The 21,420-nt window shown below is 45.8% G+C and overlaps 1 protein-coding gene across 1 annotated transcript in view; it reads left to right on the plus strand.

The window, feature by feature from the left end:
* Window positions 1–6,957: 6,957 nt before the first annotated feature.
* The window catches only part of LOC134958822 (zinc finger CCCH domain-containing protein 7B-like), a 296,536-nt gene continuing 282,073 nt past the window's right edge, over window positions 6,958–21,420 (plus strand). Inside the window, exons 1-2 of the mRNA XM_063941538.1 lie at window positions 6,958–7,165; window positions 7,472–9,315. Of these exons, the coding sequence (XP_063797608.1) occupies window positions 8,124–9,315 (1,192 nt within the window). The 5' untranslated portion in view covers window positions 6,958–7,165; window positions 7,472–8,123. The remainder of the gene's footprint in view (window positions 7,166–7,471; window positions 9,316–21,420) is intronic.

Below are 21,420 nucleotides of genomic sequence, written 5' to 3' on the forward strand. Positions count from 1 at the left end.
ATCGCCACTCTGAATGCAGAAGCTCAGGGACGGCGGCGGAGGCCGCGGGAGACGCCATGCCAGATGTATAAGGCGTTACTGTGACTGCGTCCAGAGAGACAGGAGAGGATGCGGGAATGTGCACATCAGGATAACAGATGGGATCCGGTCCTGGAGCGCTGAGCCAGCCTTAGGAGGCATCTGATAGGTAAGAAATGGCGTCCAGATACCCGGATCGTGACACTAGGAAGGACGTGACGGCCCAACATTATCACCGTATATGGCGAAAATATGTGTCTTGGTGTGAGGCCAGGAATGCCCCTACGGAGGAATTCCAGCTGGGCCGTTTCCTTCACTTCCTACAGTCGGGAGTGACTTTGGGACATAAATTGGGTTCCATTAAGGTTCAGATTTCGGCCTTATCCATTTTCTTTCAAAAAGAACTGGCTTCTCTGCCTGAAGTTCAGACATTTGTAAAGGGAGTGCTGCATATTCAGCCCCCTTTTGTGCCTCCAGTGGCACCTTGGGATCTTAACGTGGTGTTGAGTTTCCTGAAATCACACTTGTTTGAACCACTCAAAACGGTGGAATTGAAATATCTCACGTGGAAGGTGGTCATGCTATTAGCCTTGGCTTCGGCTAGGCGTGTGTCAGAATTGGCGGCTTTGTCACATAAAAGCCCTTATCTGGTTTTCCATGCGGATAGAGCAGAATTGCGGACCTGCCCACAATTTCTGCCCGAAAGTGGTTTCATCGTTTCATATAAACCAACCTATTGTGGTGCCTGTGGCTACTACTGACTTGGAGGATTCCGAGTCACTGGATGTGGTCAGGGCTTTGAAGGTTTATGTAGCCAGGACGGCCCTTGGTCAGGAAAACAGATTCTTTGTTTATCCTGTATGCTTCCAACAAGCTTGGAGCGCCTGCTTCAAAGCAAACGATTGCTCGCTGGATCTGTAACACGATTCAGCAGGCTCATTCTGCGGCTGGGTTGCCGCTGCCTAAATCGGTTAAGGCCCATTCCACAAGGAAGGTGGGCTCTTCTTGGGCGGCTGCCCGAGGGGTCTCGGCATTACAGCTTTGCCGAGCGGCTACTTGGTCGGGTTCAAACACCTTTGCAAAGTTCTACAAGTTTGATACCCTGGCTGAGGAGGACCTTGTGTTTGCTCATTCGGTGCTGCAGAGTCATCCGCACTCCCGCCCGTTTGGGAGCTTTGGTATAATCCCCATGGTCCTTACGGAGTCCCCAGCATCCACTAGGACGTTAGAGAAAATAGGATTTTACGTACCGGTAAATCTATTTCTCGTAGTCCGTAGTGGATGCTGGGCGCCCGTCCCAAGTGCGGACTTCTCCTACAATGCTTATATATAGTTATTGCTTAAATAAGGGTTATGTTATAGTTGCATCAGGGTTGATCTGATGCTCTGTTGTTGTTCATACTGTTAACTGGGTAAAGTTATCACAAGTTATACGGTGTGATTGGTGTGGCTGGTATGAGTCTTACCCTGGATTCCCAAAATCCTTTCCTTGTACTGTCAGCTCTTCCGGGCACAGTTTCTCTAACTGAGGTCTGGAGGAGGGACATAGAGGGAGGAGCCAGAGCACACCAGAATCCAAATTCTTTCTTAAAGTGCCCATGTCTCCTGCGGAGCCCGTCTATTCCCCATGGTCCTTACGGAGTCCCCAGCATCCACTACGGACTACGAGAAATAGATTTACCGGTAAGTAAAATCTTATTTTTATGTCTACTGACACCATGAAGTCCCCCTCCTCTAGACTGGAAACCACTGCCCTCAGAGATTCCATCTTGAACTTGAACCTTTGCAGGTAGAGATTCAGAGTATACAGGTTTAGAATCTGTATGACCGAGCCATCCGGCTTTGGAACCACGAATAGGGTTGTAATAAAACCCTTCTCCTTGTTGTAACAAGGGAACCAGGACAAAAACTTGATCCTGACACAATTTTTGTATTGCTGCTGCCACCACTTCCCTGTCTGGGAAAGAATCTGGTCAGGTCAATTTGAAAATACGGCCTGGGGAAATGTCTTGAAACTCCAGTTTGTACCCGTGGGACTCTATTTGTATGACCCACGGGTCTAGGCCAGATTGAACCCAGAACTGACAGAAGAGTTTCAGACGTGCCCCCACCTGAGCGGACTCCCGCAAGGGAGTCCCAGCGTCATGCTGAAGATTTGGCAGAATCAGAGGTTGATTTCTGCTCCTGTGATCCTGGAGACGCTGTGGACTTTATTTCCTTTTCCCCTTCCTTTACCCACAAAGAAAGGGGAACCTTTACCCTTTTTTGTCATTTTTGGGCCAAAATGACTGCATCTGAGAGTGATGTGTCTTTTTTGCCGGCGTAGGAGCAATAGGCAAGAATGTCGACTTACCTGCGGTAGCCGCAGAAACTAAAGCATCCAGCCCATCTCCAAATAAGGACTCACCTTAATATGGGAGAGCCTCCATATTTTTTGGAATCTGCGTCAGCATTCCATTGGCGAATCCACAACGCCCTCCGTGCTGAGATTGCCATGGTAGCGGCTCTTGATCCCAAGAGACCAATATCTTTCATGGTTTCTAGCATGTACGCAGCAGCGTCTTTGATATGACCTAACGTTAGGAGTATGTCTTCTCTATCTATTGTGTCAATGTCTGATGACAAGTTTACTGACCACTTTTCAATAGCACCCACGCGCACAGGCAATGGTAGGCCTGAGTAGTGTCCCATTGGCCACATCAATAGATTACAACGTAGTCTCCAATTTGCGGTCTGCCGACTCCTTATTTGAAGAGAAGGTAGAAACACCTTTTTCTTTTAACCGTAACAGGGCACTGTCTAAAATGGGGGGTGACTCCCACCTTTTCCTGTCCTTTGCATGGAAAAAGCTAAGCTGCCTGACTTCTTTTGGGAATCTGAAATTTCTTTTTGGGTTAAACCAGACTCCCTCCAAGAGACTGTTCAGCTCATGAGGTGGAGGGAAAGTTACATTATTTCTTTACTAAAATAAGCCTGCTCCTGTGGTAAAGGAGGGGCCCCCGTAACTTCTAATACCTCCTTTATAGCTAAAAACATGTTTTGAATGTTTTTCACTAACTTAGGACCTATTCCCCTGGAATCACTAGTGTCGACACAGGAAACAGCGTCCGTGTCGGTATCAGTTCATACCACTTGTGCAAATGTTTATGTGACCCAGAGGGGTCCCCTGTGGATGAAAGGCGGAACTATTAAAAATCACATCTTCAACAGATTGTTTTCAGTTTTCTGCATGAGACTCAGACTTATCCAATCTCTTACTGGTATGATTCACACTATCACGTAAATCTTTCACCCAGTCAGGCTCTTGGTGTCACATTACAACTCTGTGTCCCTAACATGGCTCCCACAGAGGAAGAGCTCCCTACCTCACACATGTGCACAATCACACCACAGACACTCCGGGGCTTATAGGGGTCAGACCCACAGTAAAATCTGTCAGAGGGACACAGAAATGAATTGCCAGTCCACAACTCAGCGCTTAAATAAAAAATCCCTGTGTCGTGTACTTTGTACACAGAGACTTTCCGCTCTATGGGGGTGATTCCGAGTTGTTCGCTCGCTAGCAGATTTTAGCAGCATTGCACACGCTAGGCCGCCGCCCTCTGGGAGTGTATCTTAGCTTAGCAGAATAGCGAACGAAAGATTAGCAGAACTGCGAATAGAAAATTCTTAGCAGTTTCTGAGTAGCTCCAGACTTACTCACAGATTGCGATCAGCTCAGGCCGTTTCGTTCTTGGTTTGACGTCACAAGCACGCCCTGCGTTCGGCCAGCCACTCCCCCGTTTCTCCAGACACTCCCGCGTTTTTTCCTGGCACGCCTGCGTTTTCCGCACATTCCCAGAAAATGGCCAGTTTCCGCCCAGAAACACCCACTTCCTGTCAATCACACTCCGATCACTTCAACGATGAAAAATCTTCGTTCGGACGTGAGTAAATCTGCTAAGTTTTGTGCTAAAATACTAACCGCATGCGCACTGCGTACCATGTGCATGCGCATTTTTTCCTTAATCGGTCCGTTGCGAAAATCGGCAACGAGCGAACAACTCGGAATGACCCCCTATATATATTGTCAATAACAGGTTATAATACCACAATATACACTTTTCCCCCCTTTTTGCACTCTGATACTAAAATCATAAGTTGAGAGGAGGATCAGCGTTTCTTCCCCTGCTTTTTGCTGGAAGAAAATGGCGCTGAACAGTGTGCTGGCTGCCTGAGGAAGAAGCCCCGCCCTCTGCAATGGCGCGTTTTTCCTTAGCAAACATGAGGTAATATTTATACTGGCGGGGGTGTAGGATTGTGCCACGGCCCAATATGCTATCTTTTTGCCAGTTAGAGTAGGTTTTCATGCTGCCCAGGGAGCCCCCCGTGCACCCTGCTGTGCCTGTGTTATGGGTAGCATGCTCGCGCAGCATTCCCGCCCGCTGCGCGGTACCTTTTTGCCGTCACGATGACCGTAGATCCTCTTCGGTAATACACTCACCTGTCTTCTGACTTCTGGCTCTGTTAGGGGGGTGACGGCGTGTTGTGGGAGTGAGCGCATAGCCGCAGCTAATGTTCAGTACCCTTCAGGAGCTAATGGTCAGCAAGAAGCAGAACCATGAAACTATTCAGGAAGTTGGTTCCTACTTCTTCCCCTAGTCCCACGAAGCAGGGAGACTGTTGCCAGCAGTCTGCCTGAAAATAAAAAACCTAACATAAAGTCTTTTTAGAGAAACTCAGTAGAGCTCCACTAGAGTGCGACCAGTCTGCCTGGGCACATTTTCTAAACTGAGGTCTGGAGGAGGGGCATAGAGGGAGGAGCCAGTTCACACTCTGAAAAAGTCTTAAAGTGCCCATGGCTCCTGCGGAACCGTCTATACCCCATGGTACTGAAGTGGACCCCAGCATCCTCTAGGATGTATGAGAAAATACAGGTGCACACTCTAAATCATAGGTCTTCAACCTGTGGCCCTCCAGCTGCTGCGGAACTACACATCCCAGCATGCCCTGCCTCAGTTTTACCATGCCTTAATAGCAAAACTGTGGCAGGGCATGGTGGGATGTGTAGTTCCGCAGCAGCTGGAGGGCCACAGGTTGAAGACCCATGCTCTAAATCAGGCATGTCCAACCTGCGGCCCTCCAGCTGTTGAGAAACTACACATCCCAGCATGCCCTGACACAGCTTTAGCATTCTCTGACAGCAAAACAGTGTCAGGGCATGCTGGGATATGTAGTTTCACAACAGCTGGAGGGCCGCAGGTTGGACATGCCTGCTCTAAATACTAAGAAAACGGTTAGTCAGAACAATTAGAATAAACTGCAAATTAACGTGTAGCACTACAAGTTTCAGCATGGTAGCACTTCTTACTATGTATAGAATTAGGATGTGCAGCCGATCCCCCACCACCACCACCTTTCCATGTCACCTAATAAAAAACAAAACTCTCTTCCAACATTTTTTTGTTCAGATGTGTGTTCAATAAGGGCTAGAGCACCTATTTACTTTAGGTAGATGTTAGATCCAAGTGGCCTAAAGGACCTATGACGTCAGGGGGAGGAGCCACGTCACCAGGGGAAGGAGCTAGGCCAGCCGGATAGTTCCTCTACTATCCACGCCACCAACTACTACCTTTAGTAACCTGGTGGCGAGCAAAGCAAGCCACCGAGCCCGAAGCGTGGCGAGCAAAGCGAGCACGCGATGGTACATTTCCGGTACCCTGTTCGGCTGTGGCTCCTCCCCCTGGTGACATCAGCGGTCCCGTACCCAACTTGGATTTAGAACCAACCATTTACTTCAAGGTCTTTGGGGTCGATTCAATTCACCGACAGTTGAAGCTATTCAATACAGCGACAAGTGACCCTCAATTGTCGGGAATTCTTCTCTCACCCCCGGATGAGAGAAGAAATCCGACAAAAGTGCTACCGCGCGGCTGATTCTGTCGGGAATCAGCATCGCGGCGGGGAGTTAAGTCGGAGAATGCCCATTTTCCCGACAATTCAACCTGTTAAGTCCGGGAGAACGGGCATTCGCCGACTTAACTTGAGCTGAATTGAATAGCGACAGGAGCTGTCTCCCGGCGCTATTCAACTGTCGCTGAATTGAATCGACCCCTATGGATGCAGTCGCAGGGCGAGACAAGCCAGACTAGCCACCCCTGTTACCTCCCAGGAATACCTGCAGACATTGCCTATCTGTGACTAAATTCATACTGCATCATACCCTCCAACTGTACCTTTTTAATAGGTACAGTACCTTTTTTTTATGGTCTGTACCGATTTTTGGCTCTCCAAACTTCCATTGAAAGTATAGGAAAAGGGATGTGACCACGCCCCCTTTACCCGCGGCCACGCCTCTTTTTCGGATTTGTACCGATTTTTATGTGTAAAATGTTGGAGGGTATGCTGCATCCCCACCTAAGCGATAAAAATCGGTGCGCATGTGCAGACATACAACATCGACCAAAATCAACGCTGCGTCCACCTCTGAAGCAGGCCCAACAACACATGCAGATTCCAAAACCATTGAAACACAGACACGCAGTAGTAAAATAAAGTAAAAATTATAAAACACTAGTAATAATAAGATTGATCTTTGTAAATTAAAATATATTAAAAAAACCACAAAGATAAAATTCTTGCTTTATATCAGATGGATCTCTGGCAGTATTGACCATGATGTTTAGATATCAGCAGTACTGATTTTCTGGAAAAACAGGTTCAGGAACTACAGGTGCGGAGCTATTTCAAAAGTTATTGATCGTCTTTAGAAAAGAAAGCACTCAAAATGGACTTGAAAATAAAACTTATCTTATTCAAAATCTATTTTGGCCCAGGACATGTTCAGGAATGAGAGGTTCAGGAACTGGGCTCCTGCTGGTTCCTGCGGAAAATAGCACTGGATATCAATACTCTAGTAGCAGCCTGTTATTATTAGCTTCAAGCTAGGAGAGGGTTAGTCAGGCTCTCTAGGACCCATGCACAAGGACTGCTCATATAGGCGGGGCCTCCAGACACACAAACCTGGAAATGAAAGTAACAAAATAATGCAGTCGCTAGGAAACTGCTTATGATGAGCAACATATGTTAAACTAAAAAAAGGCCCTTTTCTTACAGAACAGCAGCAGCCACCTATGCATTTCTCTGGAGGGCTGCAAGACACAGACGGGTAAGATGTGAGAGATGGTGAGAACTGGGTACTGTCTGTGAAGCTGCCACATCCACATACCCATCCTGTTATGTACATCACATCTACAACAATGCTAGCCCTCAGCTTCCTGTATCTGCAGGGTGTAAGCCCATTTTCAATCCAGCTGTATGTTTAAGTGCAAATTAAAAAAACAAAACCCATTTAGTTGCTATAACCCTGTTTGCTTGTGCGTGTGTTTATAGAACCCATAACCGGCATGCATGCATATTGTGTGTTTGTGTCTTCTTCTGGGACATTTAGGGTTAATTTTTTTGTTGTTGCTAGGTAGATGTCGGTTCTCGTTAGGCGGATGTCGGGACTTCTTTCCTGTCTTTCGAAGCCCTAAAAATCAATTTTCAAATGTCTTCATGAGCCCTGTCAAAGATTTAAGTCGGTGGCCATTTTCCCGTAGATCGACATATTACGATCTAAGGCAAAGAACACAGCAAAATGGCGCTTGCAAGGCGGACAGTTGCTGCTCTTGTGGATGAATGCCTCTGGCATTGCCTGAGTTTCCGCTTCGTAGCAGCTGAAGTGTGTTGGATGAACGTTAAAGTGCTGGGGTTTGGGAGGCAGCGACTGCATTGCATCTAGGACAGTAGGTGTAGAATGTGCAAAGTGTTCTGTCAGTCTCACCATACGGGACAGGGTAATGGAAGACTTGGGGTATTCATAATTGCAGAACTTGCTGCGAGTGCAAGTAGCACAGGATACCGATGCTGCAGGCTGATGTCATAGCAAAATCTTAAAACCCCCCAAAAATTCATAAACTTTTTTTTTTAATATAAATTTTTACTTTGGCCCACTTAGAAACAAGAGTGAGTTTACAGCCCCAGAAGTTGCATCCTGTGCATGGTGCACATCATACTCTTTTGTTTTGGATTATAGCTACACATTTACATCTGCAGTGACACCTGGCTTATTCTGCCCTTCTGAGATGTCTTCTAGAAAGGGGGCGAAGAAAAAGCCGAACTATTCAGTGAAGAACGATGGAAACTTAGCAGAACATGTTGCATATAGCTTGCTGACTGAGTTGTTGGCCAGAGGGGTGGAACAGGGGACGTATCGATGGTGTCTACAGAAGAATGCAGATCCTACAAGATCTGTCTTTATCAGTTGTGTACCTACAGAAGTGCCCGATGGGGTAATATGTTCTATCGTGGCCAGAACGTTGAATCGTGGCCAGGTACGAATTGTTGATTCATTGAAATTATCTGACAGTATTTATCAGTCGCTTCTTGTTGAGGCAGAAGGGAAAATTGACAGTATGCCCCCAACTTTTATACAGTGTGATGAGGTTGCGTTGGGGTATTGGGTAATGGTGGTTCCAGTGGAAGATAATGAAGAGATGCCACCTGCGAAGGCTGCATCAGTAGTACAACCACCACCTGCAAAGGCATCAGCAGTACCACCACCACCTGCGAAGGCACCAATAGCATTACCACCACCACCTGCGAAGGCACCAATAGCATTACCACCACCACCTGCAAAAGCAGCAATAGCATTACCACCACCACCACCTGCCAAGGCAGCATCATCAGTGCTACAACCACCTGCGAAGGCAGCATCTGCTGTGCCACCACCACCTGCAAAGGCAGCATTGCCATTACCACCACCACCTGCGAATGCACTGATAGCATTACCACCACCACCTGCGAAGACAGGTTTGGCAGCAGCACCACCACCTGTGAAGGCAGGGTCGATGGCAGCACCCCCGTCTGCAAAGGCAGGGTCGATGGCAGAATCATCGCCAGTAATGGCAGCACCACCACCTGCGAAGGCTGCGGCAGCACAATTGCCTGCAAAGGCAGCGGCAGCACCACAGCCTGTGAAGGCAGCTCCTGCTGTAACTCCACCGCCTGTGAAGGCAGCAGCCCCATCACCTGCGAGCGCAGCACCAGCACCACCTGTTAATGCATCGTCTCCACCACCACCTGCAATATCACCCCCTGCAAAGATGCTGCCACCAAACCAAAAAGCAAGAGTAAATAACCCTCAGGTAGTGGTAAATAGATCAGACTTTAGCGAGCCAAAGGCCATCCAGAATATTGGGAACGGAATTGTACCTGAAACTTCAATATTGAAAGTTCCTGAGAAGATGACACAAGCAAAATATGCCATTTGGGAAGGTGAGATAATTCAAATGACAGAGAAAAGGATGAATAGCTTTATTACTTACAAGGACCCAAATTTTATCTTTATCTTAGCAAAAGTAAATTGTTGGTATCTGCTTTGGGTAGTGTTATGTAATCATCTTTTGGGGCAGTGGTAGTAAGGGACTCATGAGGATGATCTCATTAATGCTCTTCCTCAATCTATAGATAAAGGGCAGAACTTATGTCATGCTGTAGTAACTTAATTTAGCAAGGAACACTGGGGGCGATTCAGTTGTGGTAGTTTAACTACCGTGGAAAGCTATTCAATTGTTTTGGTCTACCAGCTCCGACACTATACATATTGTGGATTTCTGCTTGCACCCTCCTGAGATGCGAGCAGAAATCCACATATAGTAGGGCATTGGGGCTGGTTGTGAGTGCCTTACCTCTAGTGTGGCAATAAACGTGGCTATCCCATGCATTCTTGCACAACAATGAGGCCGTAGCCACCAGCAATTGAATAGCTCCCATACAGTTTAGATAGGAACTGCATACAATTGATTCCCCACCCCACCATGTGTATATAGCCTGGTGGACTTTTTTTGTTGTTGTTTGTTTTTGTAGTTTGTATCACATGCACTTACCAATAAGCACACATCCACTTTCCCCTGAAGGTTTCAGAAAATAGTTCTAATCCTAACCAGATACCTATATTAGGTGTACTTCATACCCTCCAACATTGAACACTCCAAAACCGGTACAAATTAGGAAAAGGGGCATGGCCACGGGTAAAAGGCCCCTTTCCTATACTTTCTATGGAGATTTAGTGAGCAAAAAATTGGTACAAAGCACTTTTTGGCCGTTACAGACCATAAAAAAATGGTACTGTACCGGCCAAAAAGGTACAGTTGGAGGGTATGGTAGTTTTAGCCAGTACACTTACTGTAGTAGTTACAGTGCACACCCATATCATGTCTTACCATGCAGCTCTCCTTATATACCATTTAGATGATATTGCTTCTGAAACATGACAGGAAGCACATGTAACACATCTTTTCTGTCCAAATTATCATATGTATGTTTCAGACTATTCAGGAGTTTTATTTGCTACTGTTACATCAATGTGGAAGCCAACGTTTAATGTGCTTATTTAACCGTGATGTTGTACATTATTTTTTTAGATATGTTTACTGCTTTTATGTTTCATGAACTCCTGCTACATCTCATTTTGTGTTTTTTTTTGTATGCACGCTATCTATCTAGAGATATCTGTCCCAGGGGTAGGCAACCTGTGGCACTCCAGCTGCTGTGGAACTATACATCCCAGTTTGCCCTTCCACAGTTTTAGCATGCCATAACTGCAATTCTGTTGCATGCTGAGATGTGTAGTTCCACAGCAGCTAGAGTGCCACTTTTTGCCTACCCTTGGTTTATTGTTTGAGATATTGCAGTAATTACTACCAGCCTGATTCAGAGTCCTATGCAGTGTGGCCGCATCAGGGACTTTTTGCATTGTGCATGCTCCCAAGGCTGAGTGAGGCGTACCCACGGCATCTCAAATTTCAGGCCAACCTCCGCTTGTGGCTAACAGGGCGCTCACACTTGGCATAAGCTTGCCATGGGCGTGTAGACAGAGCTGCGGCCTAATTAAGTAAGTGTATGCAAAGATCCTGCAGTTTCTGGCGGCTCTCCTGCACCCGGGATAGTGCTATCCATGCTTATAGTGATGGCGACTGCTCTTACAAGTGTGTGTTTAGTGATGGTGCAACCACACGGATCCGGACGCTCCTGAATACAGGCAGAAATCTACAGCTATTTTCAGGCACGCAATGAGGACCCTTTGGGTGAGATTAAAATATTATCCCACTGGCAGCCACTAGGTGGTGTCCAAACAGTTATTCAATTGTATCTCTGTTCAAGCGCGCTGGCTGCTGCCGTCAGCATTTCAGCTCGCACCCCTGGGGGAGGCAAGCTGAAATGAGCGAAAAGTGACCTGTTTGGGCACCGAAACGCCACTTTCTCATACATCCTAGAGGATGCTGGGGTCACTTCAAGAACCATGGGGTATAGACGGGATCCACAGGAAACATGGGCACTTTAAGACTTTCAAAGGGGTGTGAACTGGCTCCTCCCACTATGCCCCTCCTCCAGACTCCAGTTTAGAATCTGTGCCCAGGCAGACTGGATGCACACTGAGGAGCTCCACTGAGTTTCTCTGAAAAGACTTTGTTAGGTTTTTTATTTTCAGGGAGCACTGCTGCCAACAGTCTCCCTGCTTAGGGGAGAGAAGACAGACCTACTTCTGTGAGATTAAAGGCTCTGCTTCTTTGGCTACAGGACACCATTAGCTCCTGAGGGTAGGATCGCTAGGTACGCCTAGATGCTCGTTCCCAGGGCCCGCCGTCACCCCCCTTGCAGAGCCAGAAGTCAGAAAACAGGTGAGTAGAAGAAGATCAGAAGACTTCAGTGACGGCTTTGAGGTACCGCACAGCGGCCGCGCTGCGCGCCATGCTCCCACACTCAGAAGCACTACAGGGTGCAGGGCGCGGGTGGGGGGGGGCACACCCTGGGCAGCAGTTTAACCTCAAAATAACTGACTGGCAAGAGCGGACATAGTGCCAGGGCACTGTCGGGACCCCCACCAGTATAAAAAAGTTTTTAAAAAGAGCGGGTCTGAAGCGCGCCATTACAGGGGCGGGGCTTAGCCCTCACGGCACACAGCCCGGCGCCATTTTCTCTACACAGGCTGCAGAGACACTGGTCCTTCCTCACACTGCTGTACAAGTAACAGGGTGCAAAACTGGGGGGGGGGGGGGGCACAGTGATTTTGGTGCATTGTATGTAATTTATAAAAGCACTGCAGGTCTGGGCCATTCTCTGTAGTGTTCAGACCGGGTTTGGGCGCTGGGGTGTGAGCTGGCAATATCTCCCTCTGTGTCTCTCTGACAGGCTTTGCTGTGGGTCTGTCCGCTATAGGCCCAGTGTATCTGCGTGTGGTGGGTGCACGTGTGTCGGCATGTCTGAGGCGGAGTGCTCTTCCCAGGAGGAGACTTTGTTAGGGACACAAACTGTTTTGAGTGCTTTGAATGCAAATGTGGCTCTGATGAATAAAAGATTGGATAAATCTGAGTCTCAGAACCAGGCTTGGAAGAAATCCGTAGAGGATGTGTTGTTACAAGTCCAGACCCCCTCGGGGTCACAAAAACGTTAATTTGCCCAGCTGACAGACACGGATACCGACACGGACACTGACTCCAGGGTCGACTATAGTGATGCCAGATTAGATCCAAAACTGGCAAAGAGCATTCAGTACATGATTGTGGCTATAAAAAATGTGTTGCATATCACTGAGGACCCTACTGTTCCTGATACTAGTTTTATGTATGTATGTTTAAAGGAAAGAAACCTGTGGTAACGTTTCCTCCCTCTCATGAACTGAACACGCTTGTGAAAAGGTTTGGGAAAGTCCTGACAAAAAGTTTCAGATTCCCAAAAGTATTGTAGTGGCGTATCCGTTTCCCTCTGGGGATAGGGAAAAATGGGAGTCACCCCCCATTGTGGACAAAGCTCTGTCACGGCTGTCCAAAAAGGTAGCTCTTCCGTCCCCTGACACGGCAGCCCTAAAGGATCCTGCGGATCGTAGGCAGGAAAATACATTGAAATCCATTTATGTCACCACAGGTACGCTACTCAGACCAGCCATTGCGTCTGCGTGGGTGAGTAGTGCTATCGAAAAATGGGCAGATAACTTGTCATCTGAAATGGATACCCTAGATACGGATAGCATTCTTTTGACACTAGGTCATATCAGGGACGCTGCAGTCTACCTAAAGGAAGCTGGGAGAGATATTGGCCTCTTGGGATCACGGGCCAATGCCATGGCAGTCTCAGCTAGGAGAGCATTGTGGATTCATCAATGGAATGCTGATGCTGACTCTAAGAAAGCTATGGAGTCTCTACCGTATAAGGGTGGTGTGTTGTTTGGTGACGGCCTCGCTGATTTGGTATCTACGGCTAACGCGGGCAAGTCATCATTTTTACCTTATGTGCCTGCACCACAAAAGAAAGCACAGCAATATCAGATGCAGTCCTTTCGGCCCAATAAATACAGAAGGGGCCGAGGGTCTTCCTTCCTTGCTACGAGAGGAAAGGGAAAAGGTAAACGATCACCGGCCGTGGCCGGTTCCCAGGAGCAAAAGTCCTCCCCGGCTTCTGCCAAGTCCACCGCATGACGCTGGGGTTCCTCTGCGGGAGTCCGCACCGGTGGGGGCACGTCTCAGGCTCTTCAGTCAGTTCTGGGCTCGTTCGGCCCTGGACCCATGGGTTTTAGAAATAGTGTCCCAAGGGTACAAACTGGAGTTTCAAGGCGTCCCCCTTACCGATTTTTCAAATCAGCCTTACCAGCTTCACTTCCAGACAGGGAGGTGGTATGCGCCGCAATACAGAAATTGTGTCACAATCAAGTCACTGTCAGGGTTCCCCCGTCACAACAGGGAGAAGGCTTTTATTCGAGCTTGTTCGTGGTCCCGAAGCCAGACGGCTCAGTCAGACCAATCCTGAACCTCGAATCCCTCAATTTCTACCTAAAAAAAATTAAAATTCAAGATGTAATCTCTCCGGGCAGTGATCTCCAGTCTGGAGGAGGGGGATTTTATGGTGTCGGTAGACATAAAGGATGCCTACTTGCATGTTCCCATTTTTCATATGTCCTAGAAGATGCTAGGGTCACTTCAAGAACCATGGGGTATAGACGGGATCCGCTTTCAAATGGTGTGACCTGGCCCTCCCTCTATGCCCCTCCTCCAGACTCCAGTTTAGATCTGTGCCCAGGCAGACTGGATGCACTCTGAGGAGCTCTACTGAGTTTCTCTGAAAAGACTTTATTGTTAGTTTTTTTTATTTTCAGGGGGGTTGCTGGCAACAGTCTCCCTGTTTCGTGGGATTTAGGGGAGAGAAGTCAGACCTACTTCTAGTGAGTTTAAAGGCTCTGATTCTTTGGCTACAGGACACCATTAGCTCCTGAGGGTTTGGAACACTAGGTACGCCTAGGGGTTCATTCCCAGAGCCCGCCGTCACCCCCCTTGCAGAGCCAGAAGTCAGAAGACAGGTGAGTAGAAGAAGATCAGAAGACTTCAGTGACGACTTCTGAGGTACCGCACAGCGATCGCGCTGCGCGCCATGCTCCCACACACAGCGGCACTGTAAGGTGCAGGGTGCGAGGGGGGGGTGCCCTGGGCAGGATATAAATCCTCATGTGACTGGAAAAGAGTGCTATGAGTGCCTGGGCACTAAATCCTGACTCCCGCCAGTATAAATATAATGAAAAATAGCGGGCAGAAGCGCGCCATTAAGGGGGCGTGGCTTAGCCCTCATAGCGCTCATCAGCGCCATATTCTCTCCACAGAGTTATAGAGATGCTGGTCCTTCCTCACATAACAGAGTGAAAGGGGGGGGGGGGGGGGTGGCACAGTTGATTTGGTGCAATATAAGTTAGATATGAAAGCACTACAGGTCTGAGGCATTATACTAAAGGTTTTCAGAACTGAGATTGAGCGCTGGGTTGTGAGCTGGCAAACTACATCTGTGTCTCCCTGACAGACTTTACTGTGGGTCTGTCCCCTATATACCCGGTGTGTCGGTGGGTGTTTGGTACACGTGTGTCGGCATGTCTGAGGCTGAGTGATCTTCCCACAAACTGCTGTCGGAGTGACCCTGTCGGCACCGCCGACTCCTGATGGGGCTTGGTACATGTGTGTCAACATGTCGTGGCTGAATGTTTTTTCCCAAGAGGAAAATATAGTAGGGACACAGTCGTGCGGGGGTTGCCCTGTCGGCACCACTAATATCTGACTGCTAGGTGTACAAAATTAAAGGCGCCATAACTATGGACTGTGATGGATACTTTTTGTAAAACAGCAACAGATATCACATGTTACTTGGGTGGATACTGAGGATTTTTGTTCCGGATGAGCATAAGCTTTGCTTTGCGAGGCAGATCAATCCTGTTGTTGCCATATGACTTGTAAAAGCCATGCAATATTCAGTGTAACCTATATGTGAAAAAATCTGTGTTGCTGAGATAATATTGTGATGTATGTAAATCAATTAATAATCTCTCTGCTATGTAGGAGAGATGATGTGATTAAAGAGTTCTAAGAATATTTTAGTGGAGAGTGCGGCTTGTGTTTGGATATATATATATATATATATATATATATATATATATATATATATATATATATAGAAAGAAAGAAATTATTGCGCCACTTGTGTTCACCAACGCTTACGTATCCAGAATGTGGAATGTACCAAACAAATGGATCTGACACTCCCTAAGAATTTAAAAGGGCGTCTGCTTACCCCCAGACAGGGATGGCGGTTCCCTGGAGCATAAAATTAAATACACAAATGGGGGGAGGGGGTTTAGCGACCAATGGTGTCTAAAAGAACTCACACTATAGGTGAATAAGTAAAATATAAAATACAGTTTATTCACGTACAAATTTAAAACAACAAATCTTTTTCTAAAAAATGGGATAAAAAGTATACACACATAATATATAATACCAGTTAAAATGAATAAATAATAAAAAAAATTTATTCAGATGAAGTCTGAATGACGAAACGCGTTGGGCAACCTGGCAGTGACTGCATACCAAGTTAAGGAATTTTTTATTATTTATTCATTTTAACTGGTATTATATATTATGTGTGTATACTTTTTATCCCATTTTTTAGAAAAAGATTTGTTGTTTTAAATTTGTACGTGAATAAACTGTATTTTATATTTTACTTATTCACCTATAGTGTGAGTTCTTTTAGACACCATTGGTCGCTAAACCCCCTCCCCCCATTTGTGTGTGTATATATATATATATATATATATAAGTATCCCATAACCAAATATTCCGAAATACTGACTTTTTTGAGCGAGATAGTGAAACCTTTGTTTTTTGATGGCTCAATGTACACAAACTTTGTTTAATACACAAAGTTATTAAAAATATTGTATTAAATGACCTTCAGGCTGTGTGTATAAGGTGTATGTGAAACATAAATGATTTGTGTGAATGTACACACACTTTGTTTAATGCACAAAGTTATAAAAAATATTTGCTAAAACTACCTTCAGGCTGTGTGTACAAGGTGTATATGTAACATAAATGCATTCTGTGCTTAGATTTAGGTAACATCACCATGATATCTCATTATGGTATGCATTTATTCCAAAATACGGAAAAATCCGATATCCAAAATACCTCTGGTCCCAAGCATTTTGGATAAGGGATACTCAACCTGTGTGTGTGTATGTATATGTGTGTGTGTGTGTGTGTGTGTGTGTATGTGTGTGTATATGTATATATATATATATATATATATATATATATATATATATATATATATATATATATATATATATATATATTATATTTGCAATAATCTGTGACACAGACGTAGAAATATCTATGGAGGTTCATAACTATATTTCCTTCAGTCCCCTGGGGGTCACAGAAAATATTTTTTTGCCCAGTTATTACTCCCTGATATCGACACGGATACTGTTTCCTATGTCATAGAAACATAGAATTTGACGGCAGATAAGAACCACTTGGCCCATCTAGTCTGCCCCTTTTTTTTTTTTTTATCCTTTATGTAATCTCAACCCTTTTTGATCCTTAATTCTTTGTAAGGATATTCATATGCCTATCCCAAGCATGTTTACATTGCTCTACAGTCTTAGCCTCTACCACCTCTAATGGGAGACTATTCCACTTATCCACTACCCTTTCTGTGAAGTAATTTTTCCTTAAATTTCCCCTGAACCCCCCCCCCCTCCAGTCTCAGTGTATGTCCTCCAGTTCTAATATTTCTCTTCCTTCGAAGAATGTTTCCCTCCTGAACTTTTGTTAAGACCCTTGATATATTTGAAAGTTTCTATCATGTCCCCCCTTTCTCTTCTTTCCTCTAAACTATACATGTTAAGATCTTTTAGCCTTTCCGGGTACGTTTTGTGATGTAGGCCATGCACCATTTTAGTTGCCCTTCTTTGTACACTCTCTAATGTATTTATATCCTGGAGATATGGTCTCCAGAACTGGACACAGTATTCCAGATGGGGCCGCACCAATGACCTATACAGTGGCATTATCACTTCTTTTTTCCTACTACTGATTCCTCTCCCTATGCAACCAAGCATCTGATTTGCCTTTCTCATTGCTTTGTTACATTGCTTTCCTGCCTTCAAGTCACTTGAAATAGTGACTCCTAAATCCCTTTCCTACTCAGTAGTTTCCATTATAGTACCCTTGATACTATATTTAGCCTTTGGGTTTTTTAGACCTAAGTCAGAGGTTCCCAAACTGTGTGCCGTGGCTCCCTGGGGTGCCTCAGGACACTTGCAGGGGTGCCCTGGGTTGGTGGTCCAGGACCAATTCAAATTATTCATGGTCAATATAATAGGCAAAACCAGTGCTGGTGGCTGCCAGTCATAAAATATGTGGTCAAACAGAAGAAAATCTTGTCCCTCACCACACAACTGACCCTAAGGATGACATATAAACACGATCTACTTAATGTAATATTTCTTTCTAAATTTCTCAATAAGAAATTTTTGGCCTAGGGGTGCCGTGAAAAAAATTCTGATATTTTAGGGCGCCGTGATTCAAAAAAGTTTGGAAACCACTGACCTAAGTGCATGATTTTGCATTTTTTAGCATTAAACTGTAGTTGCCACGTTCTTGACCATTTCTCAAGCCTACCTAGGTCATCAATCATTTGTTTTACTCCTCCCGGTGTGTCTACCCTGTTGCATATCTTTGTATCATCTGCAAAAAGGCATACCTTCCCTTCAATACCATCTGCAATGGCACCAACAAAGATATTAAAGAGAACTGGACCAAGTACAGATCCCTGGGGTACTCCACTGGTAACATTTCCCTCCATAGATTGCACTCCATTAACTACAACTGTTTCCTATCCTGCAACCAGGCTCTTATCCATTTAACTGTTTTATAATCCACCCCCAAGCTTTCAAGTTTATTTAGCAGTCTGCGATGTGGGACAGTGTCAAATGCCTTACTAAAGTCTAGATATGCTACATCTACAGCTCCCCCGTGATCTATTATTTTCGTCACAGAGTCAAAAAAGTCAATAAGATTTGTTTGGCATGATCTACCACCAGTAATTCCATGCTGTTTTGGATCCTGTAAGTGGTTTGATTTAAGATATTCCACAACTTTTTCTTTTAATTGTTTTTCCATTACTTTCCCCACTACTGATGTAAGGCTTACTGGTCTGTAGTTACTTGCTTCTTCCTTGCTTCCACTTTTGTGCAGTGGAACTACATTTGCTCTTTTCCAGTCCTCTGGAATAGCACCTGTATTTAGTGACTGGTTAAATAATTCTGTTAATGGTGTAACCAGCACATCTTTTAGCTCTTTGAGTATCCTTGGGTGTATCCCATCTGGTCCCATTGATTTATCCACTTTTAGTTGTGAAAGTTCTGTTAGGACCTTCTCCTCTGTAAATGTACTTTCATCTACCTTATTTTTATGAATGTCCTTGCAACTTAACTGTGGCCCTATCCCTTTTTCTGTAGTAAATACTGAGCAAAAATAATTATTTAGGTGATCTGCTATTGCCTTGTCACCCTCCACCAAATGCTCACTCTCTGTCTTAAGTCTTATTATTCCTCCATTTGATTTTCTCCTTTCACTTATATACTTAAAAAAAGTTTTGCCCCCTTTATCTACTGACTGGGCCATTTTTTCCTCAGCTTCTGCCTTTGCACGTCTGATAACTTTCTTAGCATCCTTCCGTCTGTCAAGATACACCTCTTTGTCGTTATTATTTTGAGTCTGTTTGTATTTCCTAAAAGCCATCTTTTTTGCTTTCACACTAGTTGATACTTCTTTTGTGAACCACACTGGCTTCCTTTTCCTGGTGCTTTTCCTAACCCTTTTGATACAAAGATCAGTTGCACTTAGTATTGCACTTTTCAGTTTTCCCCACCTCTCCTGCACTCCTTCCAAGCCACCAGTCTGCCAATGAATCACTTAAACATCTCCCCATTTTTGCAAAAATCAGCATTTCTAAAATCCAACACCTTTTGTTTTTGTGTGACAGGAGTTGGATCCTGTCTTTATACTAAACCATACTGCTTGATGATCACTGGATCCCAGATGCTCACCCACATATATGTCGGATATCCTATCACCATTTGTAAGAATTAAATCTAATATTGAATCTTTGCAAGTGGGCTCAGTCACCAATTGCTTGAGAGATGCTCCCTGTAAGGAATGTAGAAATTTGCCACTTGTAGCTGAACTTGCAAAAGACCCCTCCCAATTTACATCAGGTAAATTAAAGTCTCCCATGATTATGACTTCTCCCTTTAAAGCCATTTTCTCTAACGTCCTAGTGGATGCTGGGGATTCCGTAAGGACCATGCGGAATAGACGGGCTCCACAGGAGACATGGGCACTTTAAGAAAGAATTTGGATTCTGGTGTGCTCTGGCTCCTCCCTCTATGCCCCTCCTCCAGACCTCAGTTTGAATCTGTGCCCGGACGAGCTGGGTGCTGTTTAGTGAGCTCTCCTGAGCTTGCTATAAGAAAGTATTTTGTTAGGTTTTTTTATTTTCAGGGAGCTCTGCTGGCAACAGACTCCCTGCATCGTGGGACTGAGGGGAGATAAGCAGCCCTACTCTCTGCAGATAGGTCCTGCTTCTTAGGCTACTGGACACCATTAGCTCCAGAGGGATCGTACACAGGATCTCACCCTTTGTCGTCCGATCCCGGAGCCGCGCCGCCGTCCCCCTCGCAGAGCCGGAAGACAGAAGCCGGGTGAAAGAAGCAAGAAGACTTCAAAATCGGCGGCAGAAGACTCCAGTCTTCACTGAGGTAGCGCACAGCACTGCAGCTGTGCGCCATTGCTCCCACACTACACCCACATACTCCGGTCACTGTAGGGTGCAGGGTGCAGGGCGCAGGGGGGGGGGCGCCCTGGGCAGCAATTAGGACCTCTTGGCAAAAGTTGGACATATATACAGTTGGGCACTGTATATATGTATGAGCCCCCGCCATCATAATGTACATAAACGCGGGACAGAAGCCCGCCGCTGAGGGGGCGGGGCTTCTTCCTCAGCACTCACCAGCTCCATTTTTTCTCCACAGCTCCGCTGAGAGGAAGCTCCCCAGGCTTTCCCCTGCAGATTCACGGTAGAAGATGGTAAAAAGGAGAGGGGGGGGGCACATAAATTAGGCGCAAAAACATAATATACAGCAGCTACTGGGTTAACACTAAGTTACTGTGTGATTCCTGGGACATATAGCACTGGGGTGTGTGCTGGCATACTCTCTCTCTGTCTCTCCAAAGGGCCTTGTGGGGGAACTGTCTTCAAAAAGAGCATCCCCTGTGTGTGTGATGTGTCGGTACTCTTGTGTCGACATGTTTGACAAGGAAGGCTATGTGGAAGCAGGGCAGGAGCAAATGAATGTGGTGTCTCCACCGACGGCGCCGACACCTGATTGGATGGATATGTGGAAGGTTTTAAATGATAATGTTAATTCCTTGCATAAAAGGTTGGATAAAGCTGAAACCTTAGGACAGTCGGGGTCTCAGCCCATGCCTGATCCGATGTCGCAGAGGCCGTCAGGGTCTCAGAAGCGCCCACTATCCCAAATTGTTGACACAGATACCGACATGGATTCTGACTCCAGTGTCGATTACGATGATGCAAAGTTACAGCCTAAAGTGGCTAAATCCATCCGTTATATGATTATAGCAATTAAGGATGTGTTGCACATCACAGAGGAAACCCCAGTCCCTGACAAGAGGGTTCATATGTATGGGGAAAAAAGGCAGGTGGTGACCTTTCCCCCTTCACACGAGCTAAATGAGTTATGTGAAAAGGCTTGGGAATCTCCAGATAAAAAACTGCAGATTTCCAAATGGATGCTTATGGCGTATCCTTTCCCGCCAACGGACAGGTTACGCTGGGAATCCTCCACTAGGGTGGTCAAAGCTTTAACACGCTTATCCAAGAGGGTAGCCCTGCCGTCACAGGATACGGCCACCCTAAAAGATGCTGCGGATAGAAAGCAAGAGGGTACCCTGAAGTCTATTTATACACATTCAG

This window comes from Pseudophryne corroboree, chromosome 9, assembly GCF_028390025.1.
Source record: "Pseudophryne corroboree isolate aPseCor3 chromosome 9, aPseCor3.hap2, whole genome shotgun sequence".
Lineage (NCBI taxonomy): Eukaryota > Metazoa > Chordata > Amphibia > Anura > Myobatrachidae > Pseudophryne > Pseudophryne corroboree.